At 46.8% G+C, this 17,083-nt stretch overlaps 1 protein-coding gene across 1 annotated transcript in view; it reads left to right on the top strand.

Moving 5' to 3' along the window:
* The window catches only part of CPNE9 (copine family member 9), a 60,171-nt gene that overhangs the window by 10,207 nt on the left and 32,881 nt on the right, over positions 1-17,083 (top strand). The window contains exons 2-5 of the mRNA XM_028719716.2: positions 4,985-5,025; positions 12,983-13,029; positions 14,805-14,908; positions 15,903-15,942. Coding sequence (XP_028575549.1) covers positions 4,985-5,025; positions 12,983-13,029; positions 14,805-14,908; positions 15,903-15,942 — 232 coding nt within the window. The remainder of the gene's footprint in view (positions 1-4,984; positions 5,026-12,982; positions 13,030-14,804; positions 14,909-15,902; positions 15,943-17,083) is intronic.

Below are 17,083 nucleotides of genomic sequence, written 5' to 3'. Positions count from 1 at the left end.
CATTTTGATTTATTAACCACCTTTCGCCATAAGGTTCCAGGGCGGGTCACAGCAGTTTTTGCAGCGCAAGCTTCCTTAAACCCTCTGAAAGCTTATTCCACAATAAGCTCGCTAGTCCTTTTTTGCAGGTGGGATTCAAGCGCGCGCCGAGAAATTTAGGTCTGTGCAACTAAGGTGAATTATAGCACCCTGTAGCACTTAAAACAACGGCAAGAGCAACCAGACTTTTTGCTGTTTAGAAAGTGACTTGAAGTCCGCTGAAAAGTGTGGAACGAACTAATGAATTAATGAGGCAAGAGGTGTAATTCCCCAGGATGAATGTAGAATGAACATTCGCCGTCGTGTAACTTCCCCACATACCAGTTGGAACAAATACGCAGTAAAGACCGGATTTAACCTCTGTGAATGTTTTGTACAAGCAAATAAGGAATAATGCCAATTTGGAGGAGCCTTTAAGGGAATGCAACTCTCCAGTTATTTCGATGGAGGAGCCCCTCATTTTGTGCATGGCTTCTTTAGACCAAAATAGACACGATACCAGATTATCGGAAGTGTTAGTCTCTTACAGGGATAAGGAAAGGGTGCTGCGACACATTAACAAATTTGTTGAGGCATCGTAAGGTTTTACGGATCGCGCTCTGTTTCATCAGCTGCATGTAGCATTATACGGTGTTGTGCGGTGTTGTAAACAGTGAGGTCAGGAGGGAAAGACATGCAGTACGGACTGTGATCATCGGATCATTAGCAGTGGCAACTGACACCCCCACAAAGGATTACACAGATGTTGTAGCATTGGAAAGCCAATTATAGGCAAACCCCCCCCCCCCCCCTTGACTGGACTTAACCGTCCAGGGGTCCTTTAAATTTACCTTTACATTCTGAGGCTCTGTGCATTTAAGTGAAGTCACGTATACTGGGGACACCGTTGAAAAAGCTTCCAAACACCCTCCAAACCTCCTTTCTCAAACTCCAACTCTCCATAGACCTCAAAGGCCAGTGCAAAGGCTACTAAGGACTGCACTTGCAAAGGATTGCTAGAGACTGTTTTCTCATTTCTGGGTTTGTGGTGATGGTCGTGTGCATGTTCATACATACCTTAAATGTGCATAAATGGGGAGTTGCCTGTAGTACATGTTTTTTTTATCTATTGTGCCAATTCAGTCCACACACGACAGCACTGAACCTCTTTGATGAACTGTATTTCATCAGTTTCACAAAACTCTTCTATAAAACTCTTGAAGATGTAGGAGCACTGTTTCCCGTCCCCACCTGTGTGGACCACCAGGGATGCATCTCCCTGAAGCAGGGATGGACTGCGTGCAGCCTGAAAGGGATGAACTACAACTCCCATGATCCATGACGGTTGGCTATGCTAGCTGGGGTGAACGACAGCTGCTGCCCAGCCACATTTGCAGGGCGAGGGGCCACAAGTTTCTCAACCCTTCCCATGAGTAAAGAACACAGGAGTGGTTCCTCTCACACAGCCCAGGAAGGGCTAAAAATGCTGGGCCTTTGCCTGGGGTGCGAGAGATGTCCTCCCCAACCGAGTTTCACCTGATGGCTACCTATTGCCTAGCTATGAGAAAAAGACGAATCAAGCGTGATGCATTTAAAGCAGTATCATGCCACTTTAAACAGTCATGGCCTCCCGCAAAGAATCCTGGGGCGTGTAGTTTGTTAAGTAGGCTGAGAGTTGTTAGGAGGCCCCTATTCTCCTCCCAGAGCCACAATTCCCAGAATCCCCTGGGTAAAAAAAAATAAGGCAAAGGACCTCTGGACGGTTAAGTCCAGTCAAAGGCAACTATGGGGTTGCGGCACTCATCTCGCTTTCAGGCCAAGGGAGCCGGCGTTTGTCCACAGACAGCTTTCCAGGTCATGTGGCCAGCAGGACTAAACCGCTTCTGGCACAACAGGACCATTTCCCTTCCCTCTGCAGTGGTACCTATTTATCTACTTGCACTGGTGTGCTTTCGAACTGCTAGGTTGGCAGGAGCTGGGACAGAGCAATGGGAACTCACCCCGTTGCGGGGATTCGAACTGCCGACCTTCCGATTGGCAAGTCCAAGAGGCTCAGTGGTTTAGACCACAGTGCCACCTGCTCCCAGTTATTCCCTAGTGCAGATGGCGCTTCCCACAGCTGCCCCGCTGGAATGATTGAAATGAATGGGGGCTGCTGCTCAGGGTGGGCAGCCTGCACTAGCCCAGCATTGATAACCAGCTTCCTTGGGCTGACCTTCCGTGGGAGGCCAAAGCATCTGCCCTAACGCTCCGTAACAGCATGCCAATTTAGTACACGTTGGGGGCTGAGGGGGAGACGAATGCTGCCCTGAGAGCAAGCAGGACGCACTCAGCATCGAAAGCCTCCCGACTTCTGTTCCATGGAAACCTCAGATCTGTACTCAGAATGAATTATGCAACTCGGGTACATCTGCATATATCCAGTTTGGCTACATAATTCATTCGGTTTCTAAGATTAACAGTTTCAAAGAATGGGAAAGTGTTCGGCAAGGGCAGGGGTGGCAGAGAGAGCAAGGAGATGAGAGGATCGCTCGGGGGGGGGGGGGGGAGGCATGAAAGAGAGATGTACTCCCTGCCCCACTGTGATTGTATTGGCCTCGCTGCCCCCACCCCCCACACATCTGGTTTGCCAAACTGCACCACACCACAGCCAAGGGTTTCCAAGCTTTTCTAACCAACCAGGATGGCTAGCAACTTGCTTAAAAAAAAAATGAACAAGTTTCCAAGTGTTTCTAATCAACCATAAGGGCTAGAAACTTGCTTTTTTAAAAAATGAGTTACCGATCTTTTCTAACCAACCATGGGCACTAGTATCTTGCTTCTGCTTCTTTTTTTAAAATGAAGGAGTTCACAAGCTCCGTATTAAATGTGTGGTTTTGTGTACATTAAGCCCACAACTTACACAAGGATTACGTTCCGGGGATCATGCCTAAAGCAAAAATCACATATAATCACTTTGGGTTCAGTGGTGGGTGGGATTGCCAAAGCCTTTCCCCCCCCCCCTGGACGTCCACCCCTTTCCTGCCCCTGCATTATTTCTTTCTGGGACGCGGGTAGCGCTGTGGTCTAAGCCACTGAGCCTCTTGGGCTTGCCGATCGGAAGGTCAACAGTTCGAATCCCTGCGATGGGGTGAGCTCCCATTGCTCTGTCCCAGCTCCTGCCAACCTAGCAGTTCGAAAGCACACCAGTTCAAGTAGATAAATAGGTACAGCTGTGGCAGGAAGGTAAACAGCATTTCCGTTTGCTCTGGTTTCTGTCACTGTGTCCCGTTACACCAGAAGTGGTTTAGTCCTGCTGGCCACATGACCCGGAAGCTGTGGACAAATGCCATCTCCCTCAGCCTGAAAGCGAGATGAGCGCCGCAACCCCGTAGCCACCTTTGACTGGACTTAACCGTCCAGGGGTCCTTTACCTTTTACCTATTCTCTTTCTTTCTACATTTTTTGCCAAGCCCGCAAAGCTGTATGCGCACAAGTTAAATGTGCATAAGTTGCAGGCTTACTGTAGTGAAAAACAAGGATTTGCCTAGCTCAGAGGGGGAGCATGACTGATTCTGCTGACCCACAGACAGGGAAAGAAAGCAATCTAGGAAAATGATAACTTCTGTTTGGCTTGAACGTTCCTATTTGTCCATCACCTCAGAGATTGGAGTGGTCTATGCATTATTACCTAAAATGCTGACACTTGACCTCTAAAACCACCCTACTTGGTTTGCATTGATTTAGGGGGGCAGCTAAATCTTGACTACGCCCATGTCCTAAGACCTCTGCACATGTTCAAACTAATCTTCCTTCTTGACTAGAAACTTAAGGAAGCTTTGCTTGTATTATTTTCAGGGGGGATATTAAAATAACCCCTGAAAAATTACAATAATGAAGAAGATAATCGATTAGCCGGAAGCTTGCCAAACATAGGGAGTTGCCTTGGATTGGGACAGGCCACTTCTCCATCCAACTCAGGCAGTATTGCCAACACTGGCTGGCAGCCTCCCGAATGGTATACTTCTGTGACCAAGGGAGAGATTTAAATTTCAGTTGCTTATTCAAGTTGTTTGCCGAGTTCTGGGCTGAATACAGAACTGCTGGGTTTTCTCACCCAGTTGGAGTCAGATCTGTGACAATAGCCTGGCAATCGTGACTGTTAATTGTACTTAAACCTCAGTTGAAGTGTCCTAGCAACAGAGGGGAAGGGATTCTGCATCCAATAAGGGCACAAGGTCTCGCCATGAGGGAGGCCTGTAAGTAGACTCACCTTGCCCCCTCATCTTCCTTGTTTTCATTCTCAGGTCGTCTGCATCCCTGAGGATTTTCTTGGGGGCAGAGAGGGCTGTGAATTGGCTCTTTCCTCCTCTCTCCAGCACGAAGCTGCGACTGACTACAGATTTGATTGCCTCTTTTAATGATCTTAATTCAGATGCATTAATAAAGCTAACAACACAAGAGAAGGGAAGCGGCTGAGAACGGTCAAGGTGACTTTGCTGTCGGGGGAAACGGAAGGGAAGGGAACAAATCCTAGGCTTCTAACTTTGATCCTTAAGCCCTGCCTGCACCATTGCATATTTGAAGCCGTATTATGAACAGTCGCGGCTTCCCCCAAAGAATACTGGGAGCTGTAGTTTGGTTAGGGTGCTGAGAATTCTTGGGAGACCCCTCGTCTCCTCACAGAACTACGATTCCCAGAGTCCCTTGCAGAGAACTGAGAGGAATAGGGGTCTCTTAGCAACTCTCTGCACCCTTAACATGCCACATTTCCCATGATTCCTTGTGGGGGAGCCATGACTGTTTAAAGTGGTTTGATACTGCTTTAGAAGCATCGTGTAGATGGGACCTCAATATCTCAATCTCTCTCTCTCACACACACACCACTTCACTTCACTTCACTTCACTTCACTTTCCGGCCTTTCTCTTATTTCCAAACTCACATTCTTATCTTTCTTTCTACCCCTTTGCTTATCGATCTCCCCAGGAACCTGTTGGACATGGATACTTTCTCCAAGTCTGATCCTGGTAAGTGTGCCAAGCTGTCGATATTTGGTGAGGAGGTGGGGTGGGCAGTATGTCACTGTCCTTGGTGGGAGGTGACGAATGTGGTCGAAAAGCCCAAAGAAGATTTGTCAAGTAGGTTGGCTGCTAGAATCTGCTTCACCACCTGGGCAGCACGGAGGGACAGGAAGATCTTCTGGTCCACCTCAAAGCGCTACTGAAGTGAAGTCAAATAATGGCAGTGCTTACAAAACAATTAAAACATTTGCAATAAAATCTGACTTGTTTATCGTACTACGAGAAAGCAGAAAATTGGCTTGAAATGGCCAGTAGAAGGTGGCCCATGAGGGTGGAAGGGCCACTGTCCCACCAACCTTCAGCCTGCCCTCAACCAACCCCACCTGCCTGCTTTCATATGCACAGCCAATCAGGGGGCGGCTGTGCCTGCCGTTGGCTCTGGCTCCCCCTACTGGTGGCCTCCCTGCCTTCCGCCCAACCAGCCCCTACTGGTCCCCAGTGACCAATAGATGCTGCCCAATTAAATCTCGCCGCTGCTGAAAATGGATTCTAACGCCTTCACATCTGTCGTGGAGCTTTTTCCTAATATAGCTAATGGGGGAAACCTCGTTCTCATCAGAATTAATCCTCCTCCAATGGACAATGGGTAGACAGGCAGACAGCTCATTATGCCTGCAAGCCTGGAACATTTCTCATGCCGTGAGGTTCTCCCCATTGCTTAAATGCCAACTTCTCATCTCATAGCCTGCTTTTTCTCCCGTCTCTTGTCTACAAGAGCTGAGGCTGCAATCTTTCATGGCAGTCACCTGGGAACGGGTTCCATGGAACTCAGTGGGCATTACTCCTGAGTAGACATATAGCAGATGTGTCCTATAAAATAGGAAACTGTTGGGCCCTTAGTACATGGGTAGGCAAACTAAGGCCCGGGTGCTGGATGCGGCCCAATCGCCTTCTAAATCCGGCCCACAGACGGTCCAGGGATCAGCATGTTTTTACACGAGTAGAATCTGTCCTTTTATTTAAAATGCATCTCTGGGTTATTTGTGGGGCATAGGAATTCGTTCATTTTTTCCCTTCAGAATATAGTCTGGCCCCCCACAAGGTCTGAGGGACAGTGGACCGGCCCCCTGCTGAAAAAGTTTGCTGACTGCTTGAAAAAGTTTGCATCTGCTTGAAAACCTCCAAGGAAGGAGAGTCCACCACCTTCTGAGGGAGTCTGTTCCCCTGTCGAACAGCTCTTAAAGTTCTTCCATATTTTCAGTCGGACTCTCCTTTCTTATTACTTGAAGCCACTGGTTGGAGTCCTACCCTCCAGAGCAGGAGCAAACAAGCATGCTCCATCTTCCATCTGACAGCCCTTGAGATGTTTGAAGATGGCTATCACCTCTCCTCTTAGTCTCCTCTTTTCCATGCTAAACACACCCAGCTCCTTCAACTGTTCCTCACAAGGCTTGGTTTCCAAACCCTCCCTTGATCATCTTGATCACCCTCCTCTGCACATGGTCCAGCTTGTCAACATCCTTCTTAAATTGTGGTACCAGAACTGGACACAGTCTTCCAAGGCAGAATAGAGCAGTACTATGACTTCCCTTGATCTGGACACTAGACTTCTGTTGATGTAGCCTAGAATAGCATTAGCCTTTTCTGCCATTGCATCACACTGTTGACTCATGTTAAGCCTGTGGTCCACCAAAATCCCTGGGACCTTTTCACATGTACTACTAGTAAGCCGAGGACGCGGGTGGCGCTGTGGGTTAAACCACAGAGCCTAGGACTTGCCGATCAGAAGGTCGGCGGTTCGAATCCCCGCGATGGGGTGAGCTCCTGCTGCTCGGTCCCAGCTCCTGCCAACCTAGCAGTTCAAAAGCACATCAAAGTGCAAGTAGATAAATAGGTACCACTCCGGCGGGAAGGTAAACGGCGTTTCCACGCGCTGATCTGGTTTTGCCAGGAGCGGCTTAGTCATGTTGGCCAAATGACCTGGAAGCTGTATGCCGGCTCCCTCGGCCAATAAAGCGAGATGAGCACCGCAACCCCAGAGTCGGCCATGACTGGACCTAATGGTCAGGGGTCCCTTTACTTACTAGTAAGCCAGGCATCCCGCATCTTATATTTGTGCTGCTGGTTCTTTCTGCCTTAGTGCAGAACCTTACATTTGTCCCATGGAGACCTTGGGGTCTTAACCTAGGACGTCCTAGGTTCAGATGTTCTGTCGCCGATCTAAGAGGCCTACCCCTTTGGGTTTCTAGTGTAAATAGATGGTAGCCCTGGAGGAATTTTATGCCCCATCCCGTAGACAAGCCCTCAATGTGAAGGGCATTTTACAAAACAGAGGAGGACAGCTGCCTGCCCTGAGGAGCTTGCATGCTGTAATTTAAAAATGGGGAGGCAAGAGAGAAAGGGGAGAGAAATGGAGGCAGGGGGAAAGTTGCCATTTATTTCAGTTACACAAACAGAGGGCTCAGCACCTAGGACTTGCCAATCAGAAGGTCGGCGGTTCGAATCCCCGCAATGGGGTGAGCTCCCATTGCTTGGTCCCTGCTCCTGCCAACCTAGCAGTTCGAAAGCATGTCAAAGTGCAAGTAGATAAATAGGTACCACTCCGGCAGGAAGGTAAACGGCATTTCCATGCGCTGCTCTGGTTCGCCAGAAGCGGCTTAGTCATGCTGGCCATATGACCTGGAAGCTGTACGCCGGCTCCCTCGGCCAGTAAAGCAAGATGAGCGCCGCAACCCCAAAGTCGGCCACGACTGGACCTAATGGTCAGGGGTCCCTTTACCTTTACCTGCACCTAGGAAGCACGGGTCCAATCGGTTTCCCACTTGTCTCATGCTTTCTAGGTCGTGCTTTTGTTGAGCTGGGGTGCCCCAGAGTGCCGTTCCAGCACCTCTCAGGTGTGCATCATAGCGGGCCGGTATCACGGTGCTTTAAATGTATGGGCATCGATATGTAGCCTAGGTTTCCTTGAACTGAGTCAGTCTTAGTTCTGGGACACAATGTAGAAACATATCCTGAAGAAATGTGAGGAGGAGCTCAACGGAAAGATGGGAGGAAGCAAGTGTGAAGCCGCAGTTTGTTTGACGTGGTCTGTGGAATTATCCAGCTGTAGAGACCAGCTCATGTACCTGCTTGTATGGCAACAGTGGCCTACATAATCTCTCAGCAGATTTGAGGCCCCAGAGACGGGATTCAGACATACACAGACACATACACACAGAGAGAGAGGCTGTCTCAGAGGAGACATTCTGGTGAATGTCTAAAAGGGGAATCCAATTACAGAGAGTCTCTATCTGCTGGTGGCTGAACCACAGAAAGCCCAGGTGTCCCTTTTAAGTGGGATCAGCCTCATAATGACTGCGAGGCGAGCAGAGACTTTTGGCAAGGGCTTCTTTCGAAGGGCACTTCCAGAACCGTCACGTGGGATTCAGTCACATGGCAGCGGATTCAGGCTTTGCGGTTAGTTGACTGGGTCGCCTTGCAAAACAAAGCCGCTTCCTCAAAACGGCGGACTTTTTTTTTTGCGATAAGGAGTGTGACGGGAAAATGCACTGGGAAAGTGTGTGGTGAAGCTCACTTTGCCACAACATCATCTAACCTCCCTGCGAGCAAATCAGAAACGAATGCTCAGTAAACAGGTCACCTAGAAACGCCCAATATTTTAAAACATTAGGGGTTCAAGGAGGGATGGCTCCAGGCACTGTGGGACGCTACAGTTGTGGTGAAGTTAACAACACTGACATATATCTAAAAATGACTTTTTAAATAGACTCCTTTTTTTAAAAGATGGCTTCTAGTTAATTACATGGGGAGGAATAACCTATTCAGTAGCTAGAATGTGAATTTTCTGCATTCACTGTGTGGACAATGTGTTCCTGAAATGACCTAGTTACATTTTATTTTATCAGCTGTTGTACATGAGTATAAAATCAACAATGCTTACATAAAATCCTTTCTACGAACGTGTGCCTTCTTAATGATCTTCATAAGCTGCTCTGGGAGCCTTTTTGGCTGAAGACCGAGTTTAAAAGGCTTTAATGTTTTTTAATGTAAAGATTCTTGCTAAATATTTGGCTGCTTAACTTTGAATCAATGTGAAATAATCAGTCTGCCTGGTTGTTGTTTTTTACTCCCCTAATTTTGTGCCTCTTTTGTTTTCAACGGGGTCATCTCACTTCCTCCCCAGCCAGCTATATGGCCCTGTGACACCCCACCCCATACCTCACAGCCCTTGAAGAGGTTTACTCCCAGCCAAAATGCCCACTTCCCTCACAGCAGCTATATTGATTGTAAACATTCCGTGACCTCAGAATGTTTGTGAACGTCCCATTGCATCAACAGCAAGGGAACTCCTTTTGGCCAGTGAACCAGATCCAGTTGTGGGCTACATTTGGCAAGGGGGCTGGGCTGGGCTTGGCACTTGGCAATCGCCTGCTGTAGTAAAACGTTCAGTGAATCCAGCCCCTAGACATAGCGGTGCAGCTTGCATTAAGCACAGCTTCAGTTTGGTGCCAAAGGCAAGTCGCGCTGGCAAAGACAAGCCGCTCTGCTGTGGTTGGATACACTAGGGAGCTCCTCTTTGCAGGAGTTCCTGGCTGGATCGGATGTTTGCTAAAAGCCAGCGCTGCTTTTAGCAGACTTCCGATGCCATCGGAAGCTCCCAAGTGCATCCGATCCCAGCAGAGAGGTTTGCCAAGTTTAATTTTATTTATTTATTTCATAAAAGGTATGCCCTGCTTGATTGCAAACACACACACACACACAAACACACACACCATGCCTTAGAGCATCAAATGTCAGCTGCGCTCGCAAAGGACTGGCCTGGAATGTACTCTTTAGTCTCCTGATTCTTCCTTTGCAGGTGAGTGGCAGGTGTGTGTGGCCGGGAGGAAAGAGCCCCAGGGACCTCTGGCAGGCTTCTTTGGGCCTGGAGGCCAGAGGTTCCCTGTGACTGCATCACATCATTGCAGCCTGAGCATGTCAATGTGGAACATAGCACAACATTCACTGAAATAAGACAGCTTTTCCCAGACGCAGGCTGGGGTACATGGCAATCTTTCTGTTGTCCAGACTGACAGGTGGCCCTGCCATTATCTAAAGCAAAGTGGCCACGTCAGATGCTGGGTTGTTCCTAGCCAGCCCTGCAAAAACCTCAGGCACAATAGAGAATGTTGTCTTGTGGCCAGTACTGAAGTAAGTTTACACTACCATTCCAGAAAGTGATGGATTGTTTCCTTCGCTGGAGGTTTCCAAACAGACGTTGGATCTGTCAGGGATCCTCTAGCTGTGATTCCACCACAGCAGAACTACATGGCCTGTGGGATCCCTTCCATCTCTACAGTTCTCTGATTCCTTTATTCTGTGTTTATGGACCAGGAGACGGCCCCATCTTGTCTTTTGCCTCAGGAAGTCAGTTTTGCAACCATAAAACCATTGACTTGGCAGGGACCTTGAGGTCCTCCAGTTCAATTTCAGCCCCATAGTAGTGCTGTTTTAAGGTTTTTGTACAGTGGCATTTGATAACCATGGAAACTTGACAAAATCTACCTGATATGTTCCATTTGTTGGTGATGCAGTCATGTAAAGATTGACTTGATACATACATGAATACAGATGTTTTGGTCCCAGATAACTGAGTGGAAAATATTGCAGATGTGGTCTGGATCCAAGGAGAGTCTTGTTAGGCTATTTTAAAAAGCTGGATTCGGAGCAGGAAGCTGAATACATTTGCTATCCATTAATGACTGCAAAAATCTAAAAGTCTGACATTCAGCAGGAATTGGGATAACTTAAGTTATACACTGAGGCTGATACCCAGCTAAGATGCTCATTTACAAAAGTCAGTTGATTTCAATGGGTTTACTCTGCATACGACTAATATCAGATATAACTCCGAGAAATTCTGTTGATCAGTGATCTGGCATTTAAAACTGTCCTTTTAAAAGTTCAGAAATGGCAAAACCATTCAGAGAAGATGGGTATGATAGCGTTCAGCATTTGAGCTGAAATATTAATCTCGCTGAATTTAATTGTGTTGACATATTGGATCAGGTGATGGTAATGGATTGCCCAAGATGGATAAACGTTAAGGCAGGATATGGCACTGTAATATTAAATCTTTGCCTTGATATTAATTGTGATTGCTATACATATAATATTTATCGTATGATTCATTAGGCCGCTTTTGTCATAACCCATGTGTAGTTTTGATACATTTCCCAATAAAGCAATGGTGACAAGATGCGTAGACACATTATTAAAAGAATGCTGTCACTGCTTTGCCTAATTCATGATATCGCAGAGCGGTTTCGGGCTAAATTGCAAAAGTAGCTCATGGAGAGTTTGCTTCGCCTGATCTTAAATGCCAATCTCATTGTTTAGGAAATCTCTGTGATGAAGGTGCAAGCTAGGACTGTCAACTGATTAAAAGATATTGTAGCTGATGGATGATCAATAACATATAAACAGACATCACAGCAGGTTCTGCTCCTGCAGTAGAAACCTGGCTCCCTCTCAACATCACAAATTAAAGGAGAGTTGCACAACAGACCAGTAACTCAAAGGCTGCCTTGTCCATCACTCTTCCTCTTTCCCTCATGCCTCAAACAGGCTGCTGGACATTTTTTTTAAAGTGCCATACACACCTTTACCTAGCTATAGTTAATGCTTGCCTTGTTTTTAATTACTGAAACTATTTTAAAAGAACTGCAAACTGCTTCAGAAAGAGAGGGTTTGTGACGTCACCAGTGCCAGCCGCTTAGTACTCAGTACAGTGGTACCTTGGTTCTCAAACTTAATCCGTTCTGGAAGTCCGTTCCAAAACCAAAGTGTTCTAAAACGAATGCGTGCTTTCCCGTAGAAGGTAATGCAAAATGGATTAATCCGTTCCAGACTTTTAAAAACAACTACTAAAACAGCAATATAATGTGAATTTTACTAACTAACGAGACTGTTGATCCATAAAATGAAGGCAATAAACAATGTACTGCAGTCACACAATCAATCACTGAACTGGATTCCACACAGTCACAAAAACAACAAAAAAGAGCCTCAAAAAACAGACAGACCTAAGCGCAAGTGTGGCACTCAAAACGGAAGCATAACACTCAAGACGGAGCATGTTTAGCTTCCAAAAAAAGTTTGCAAACCGGAACACTTACTTCCGGGTTTGCAGCATTTGGGTTCCAAGTTGTTTGAGAACCAAGGTACCACTGTACTCAGGGAACATAGGAAAAGTGACCTGTGTCCCAGGTCAGACTATCCGGTTATCCGGTAACGGGCAGCATCTCTCTCGAGTGTCTTTTCCGGGCTCACTTGCAAATGCTAGGGAGTGAATCTGAGAGCTTTGCATGTGACCAAGTCAGATTTGCCACTGAACTACGGACATTGATGTTGGAGCATTAAAACTCCAATATTGCCTAGTATTGTATTTGCAGCTGGCACCCATTGTCTGTTCTTAATTTAGCTTATAAAACAGAAAACCTCCTGCAGAACAGTGGGAAATTATTATTAATTAATTTACATATAGCTTAATGCCACGACAGGCATCTAAGCAGTTTACAAATATAAAAAAAACAACTTACACTGGCACTAAAATATAAATACCCATCATTAAAATACATAATGAAACATGATAATAATTACAACAAACCTAGCAATTGTGTAATCAAAACTTAAGCTGCGTGCACGCCAGCTATTTAAAGCGCATCCCTGCCCAAATAGAATCCTGGGGACCGCAACACACCTACAATTCCCAGCACCCTTAACAAACTACAGTTCCTGTGATTCTTTGAAGGGAAAGTGTGCTTTAAATATAAGGTGCCTACAAAACCTTTGGCTGCAAAAGGTGCATTGGGAGTATGACATGGAAAACACAAGTGCATGTGTAAAAAATGCAATTGTACGGAATAAGATTTCTTTTTCTTTTTCTGCTCTGAATGTCTTCTTCTGACATCTCTCCTTGCAGTTGTGATTCTTTACATCCAAGGAACGGCGGACAAGGAATGGAGAGAGGTGAGCAGCCGCAGGCACACACACACACACCCTTCTGCTTCCAGCACACCTGTTACATCAAACCGGGAAAGGACTCTTGTTGCAAGATATGGGCCCTGCCGCAATTTACCAGCACAGACCCTCATTGGTCAAACCTGCTGGGAGGTCAGCCAATGAGCTGCCTGCTGCCTACCATTCCTCTGTCAAGTCCAATCCACATGGTCACCATCAGCTGTACTTGGCAGGTACTAGGGTTGTATCCAGGAGATATGAACTCTGACTCTGAAGTCCCCCCGGGCTGTGGGTGGCGTGGCGGATGCGGTCTGTGCTTGCCGCTAGATTTATTTTAGAGTCTAGACTTGATGGGTCTTACATCCCCCCGCCCTCTTTGGAATGAAAACGTCCCACTTGCTTCAAAATGTGGTAGCTGGTAGGCCAGCCCTGCTGCGTTTCTCACCCTGGGGCCTGGTCCTCCAACCCAAATCCTGCCCAGGAAACAACCACTGGGTGTAGCTTCCTTGGCGCTCGGGGGGCAAATTGCTCCCCCGCAGCTGCTGCTTCCACCAAACCTCGACTTTTTGTGGTGGGACAGCTTTGCTTTGGCCAGAGGTATGTGGCTCTTTTAGGCTGGGGTGGGAAACCTGTTGCCTTCTAGATCACTGGTGAGTCAGGACCAAACATTGGGTCATGTATAGACCGAAGTTAGTGAATTGTAGGCGGGTTCCCACAAGGCGAGACACAGTGATAACAGCAAGAACCTTTACTGAACTATGTAACTGGGAAAGAGAGGCAAAACAACGGCTTATATACATTTCTGAAAGCATCGGCCACTCCCACTCCCAACATGATTGGCTGTCTAAACTTCCAAACTGCGAATCACGACTCAGAGTTCAAGGGCCAGTGGCAGAGGCCCAAATCCTGAAATGTTCTGTGATTGGACAACATGTATTGAATCAGGAGAATCCTTAGTCCAGACTCAAGCTCAGACCACTGAATACATAACAGTTGGGGTTTGGCAGCAGGACCGTCACCATACAAATGTATGTTTAGAAAAATAAGCAGTGGGCCCAAATGGGTGTTTGGGTTAAAGGCAGTTCCCGGATCTGAAAACGAAAGACTGTTTCTATTCCTGGACTACAACTCCCATCATCCCTGACCATTGGTTATGCTGGCTGGGGCCGACCAACACCACCTGGCAAGGCCACAGACTCGCCACCCTTGATCTAAGCTATGGATTGGGAGGGTTAGTGAGTCAACAACCCAAGAGCCCTGCCAGCCCTGTCCTCCGTGCAAACATACAAGGATTGAGTATACAGTGGTACCTCGGGTTAAGTACTTAATTCATTCCGGAGGTCCGTTCTTAACCTGAAACTGTTCTTAACCTGAAGCACCACTTTAGCTAATGGGGCCTCCTGCTGCCGCCGGGCCGCCGGAGCACAATTTCTGTTCTCATCCTGAAGCAAAGTTCTTAACCTGAAGCACTATTTCTGGGTTAGCCGAGTCTATAACCTGAAGCGTATGTAACCTGAAGCGTATGTAACCCGAGGTACCACTGTACACCAAACATGCAAAGTGCACGGCTTCCTCTAAAGAATCCTGGAAACTGCAGTTTACCCCACCGCAATGCTACAATTCCCAGCACCTGTAACACACCAGTTTCCAGGATTATTTCCTCCCCAAGGAGAGTGCTTTAAAGGTGTGGTGTGTTCACAGTTCATATATGCAAGGGGTTGCTACTGCCACCTCTTTAACCTTCTGCATGTCTCCTTCTGTTTTTTCTTACCTCCCTGTCCCAGTTTGGTCGTACGGAGGTGATCGACAACACGCTGAACCCAGAGTTTGTCCGGAAATTTGTGCTTGACTATTACTTTGAGGAGAAGCAGAACCTTCGTTTTGATGTGTGAGTCGCTTCTGGTCCTCTCCCCGACTTTGTGCCCCTGCCCTGACCCCCTTTTCTCTTACCACCCCTCTGCTTGCTTGATTACTGGTTCTCTTTTCATAGAACCACAGAATGGTGGAGTCGGAAGGGACCTTGGGGGTCATCTAGTCCAACCCCCCTAAATTAAGGCTCAAACCCACAACCCTGAGATTAAGAGGCTCATTGCCAGGGGCATCACTGGATCCTTAAAAGACTTTTGGCACAAGCCCATAACAACTGGGGCTCCATCCCTGGCACAGCTGAAACTTTAGAGTCACTTTCAAAGGGAAAGCCATCCTACAAGCGAAACTTTTTTTAAAATTTAGGTTTTAAGAGGGGAGGAAGAAAGGAGATCCGGGGTCCAATGCAAAAGGGTAGGGCTCAACTCCCATGGTCTACCTCTGGCAATGCCCCTGCCTTCTACATTCCTGCCCCCAGATTGCAGGGCTGAGGCCTGCTTTCAAACCCTATTCCAAATCAGACCTTGAATATGTTCCAAGGCCGGATTTAGGTTTGATGAGGCCCTAAGCGACTGAAGGTAATGGGGCCCTTTATATGTCCAGCTGCCCTTTGTCAAAAACAAATTATTCCTGGTTTTTTGTGTGTTGAATATATGCTATATGGTAATTTATGGACCTAATAGGTATCTAAAGCCATTGGCACATAACAAAATATGTATTTTTATCAAAGTAATTGTTGAACTGAAATACAATTAAGTATAATAATAGTGAAATACAATTAAGAAGTATATGAATAGTGAAATAATTATTAAGCTCTAACCGTATGTAGGTTTTATTTTATTAGTTTTTTATCTTATATTTTGGAAATGTACATCTAGTTGTTTTTTCCGTTAATTTTTTGGGGGTCCCCAAGAGAGTGGAGCCCTAGACTACAGCTTGTTTAGCTTATACGTAAATCTGGCACTGATATGTTCTAACACCAAGGCAGTAATGCACTTTCTCTGTGCTTTTCCCAGCTACAATGTGGACTCCAAGACTAGCAACCTTCCCAAAAGCGTGAGTACATACCTCCCTAAATACGTCTGCAAAGGGGTTTGCTGCAGAGATGGGACCTAGAAAATGCAGTTAGTTGAGGTCCTGGAAAGTCTGTTGCAAGTTGAAGGAAGGAAGGAAGGAAGGAAGGAAGGAAGGAAGGAAGGAAGGAAGTGAGGGAGGGAGGGAGGGAGGGAGGGAGGAAATGCTGTGTTTTCCAAAAAAAAGAACACAAAATGTTGGGCAGGAAAATAACCATCTGCCTTGGGCAATGAGCATTAATATCCAGAGAGCCCAGGATATTTTAGAATTGTAGAGCTGGAAGGGCCCACAAGATCCATCTAGTCCAACCCTCTGAAAATGTCGGAATCTCAACTGAAGCACGGCCATCCAACCTCTGCTTAACAACCTCTAGGGAAGTAGAGTCCATCACCTTCCAAGGGAACCTGTTCCACTGTCAAGCAGCTGAAATATACTCGGAATCAAGATTGGATTTCATGCTCTTTATTCAGCTCATAGTGGTGAGGAGGAATGGAAGTTCCCCCAGAATGTCTGCCTTATATACATTATTTACACAATGGGCCCTATGTGATTGGCTAATTCTGGGATTCACCTCTAGGCCAATCAGGTTGCGGATTCACTTCCAGCTGGAGCTGGATTGGGTGGCTCCTGTGGACCAATCAGACTGCTGCATTCTGAATCCTATTGTTCTAGGACCAATCCGACTGCTGCCTTTTGGGTCTTAGTCAACTCAGTACATAACAGCAGCTCTTACAGTCAAAAAGTTCCTCCTGATCGTAGATTTGGAACCGCAAGAGTCATCTAGTACAACCCCTCGCAACACAGGAACCTTCTTGCCCAACATGGGTCTCGAACCCACAGCCCCGAGATGAAAAGTCTCGCGCTCTACAACTGAGCTGTCTGTTTAGTCGGGATCACATTTTATGCCATTTGCTCACACAGCATGATTTACAGTGGGTTTGGGGTCTCTCCAGAACAGATTTTTGGGGATGCTTTGAGCCAAGCCCAAAGTAGAAATTTGGGGTAAGGTGGGGGAGCTCTTTGGGGATTCCTGAATAGTAGCAGGGATGGTGCCGCTAACTCCTGTGTCTTGAATTTTATTTCCATGCTGCGTTTCCCATTATGACCTGCGTAGAAGGTAAGC

The sequence above is a fragment of the Podarcis muralis genome, chromosome 2 (genome assembly GCF_964188315.1).
Source record: "Podarcis muralis chromosome 2, rPodMur119.hap1.1, whole genome shotgun sequence".
Taxonomy (NCBI): domain Eukaryota; kingdom Metazoa; phylum Chordata; class Lepidosauria; order Squamata; family Lacertidae; genus Podarcis; species Podarcis muralis.
This window is presented reverse-complemented; position numbering and strand designations above follow the sequence as displayed.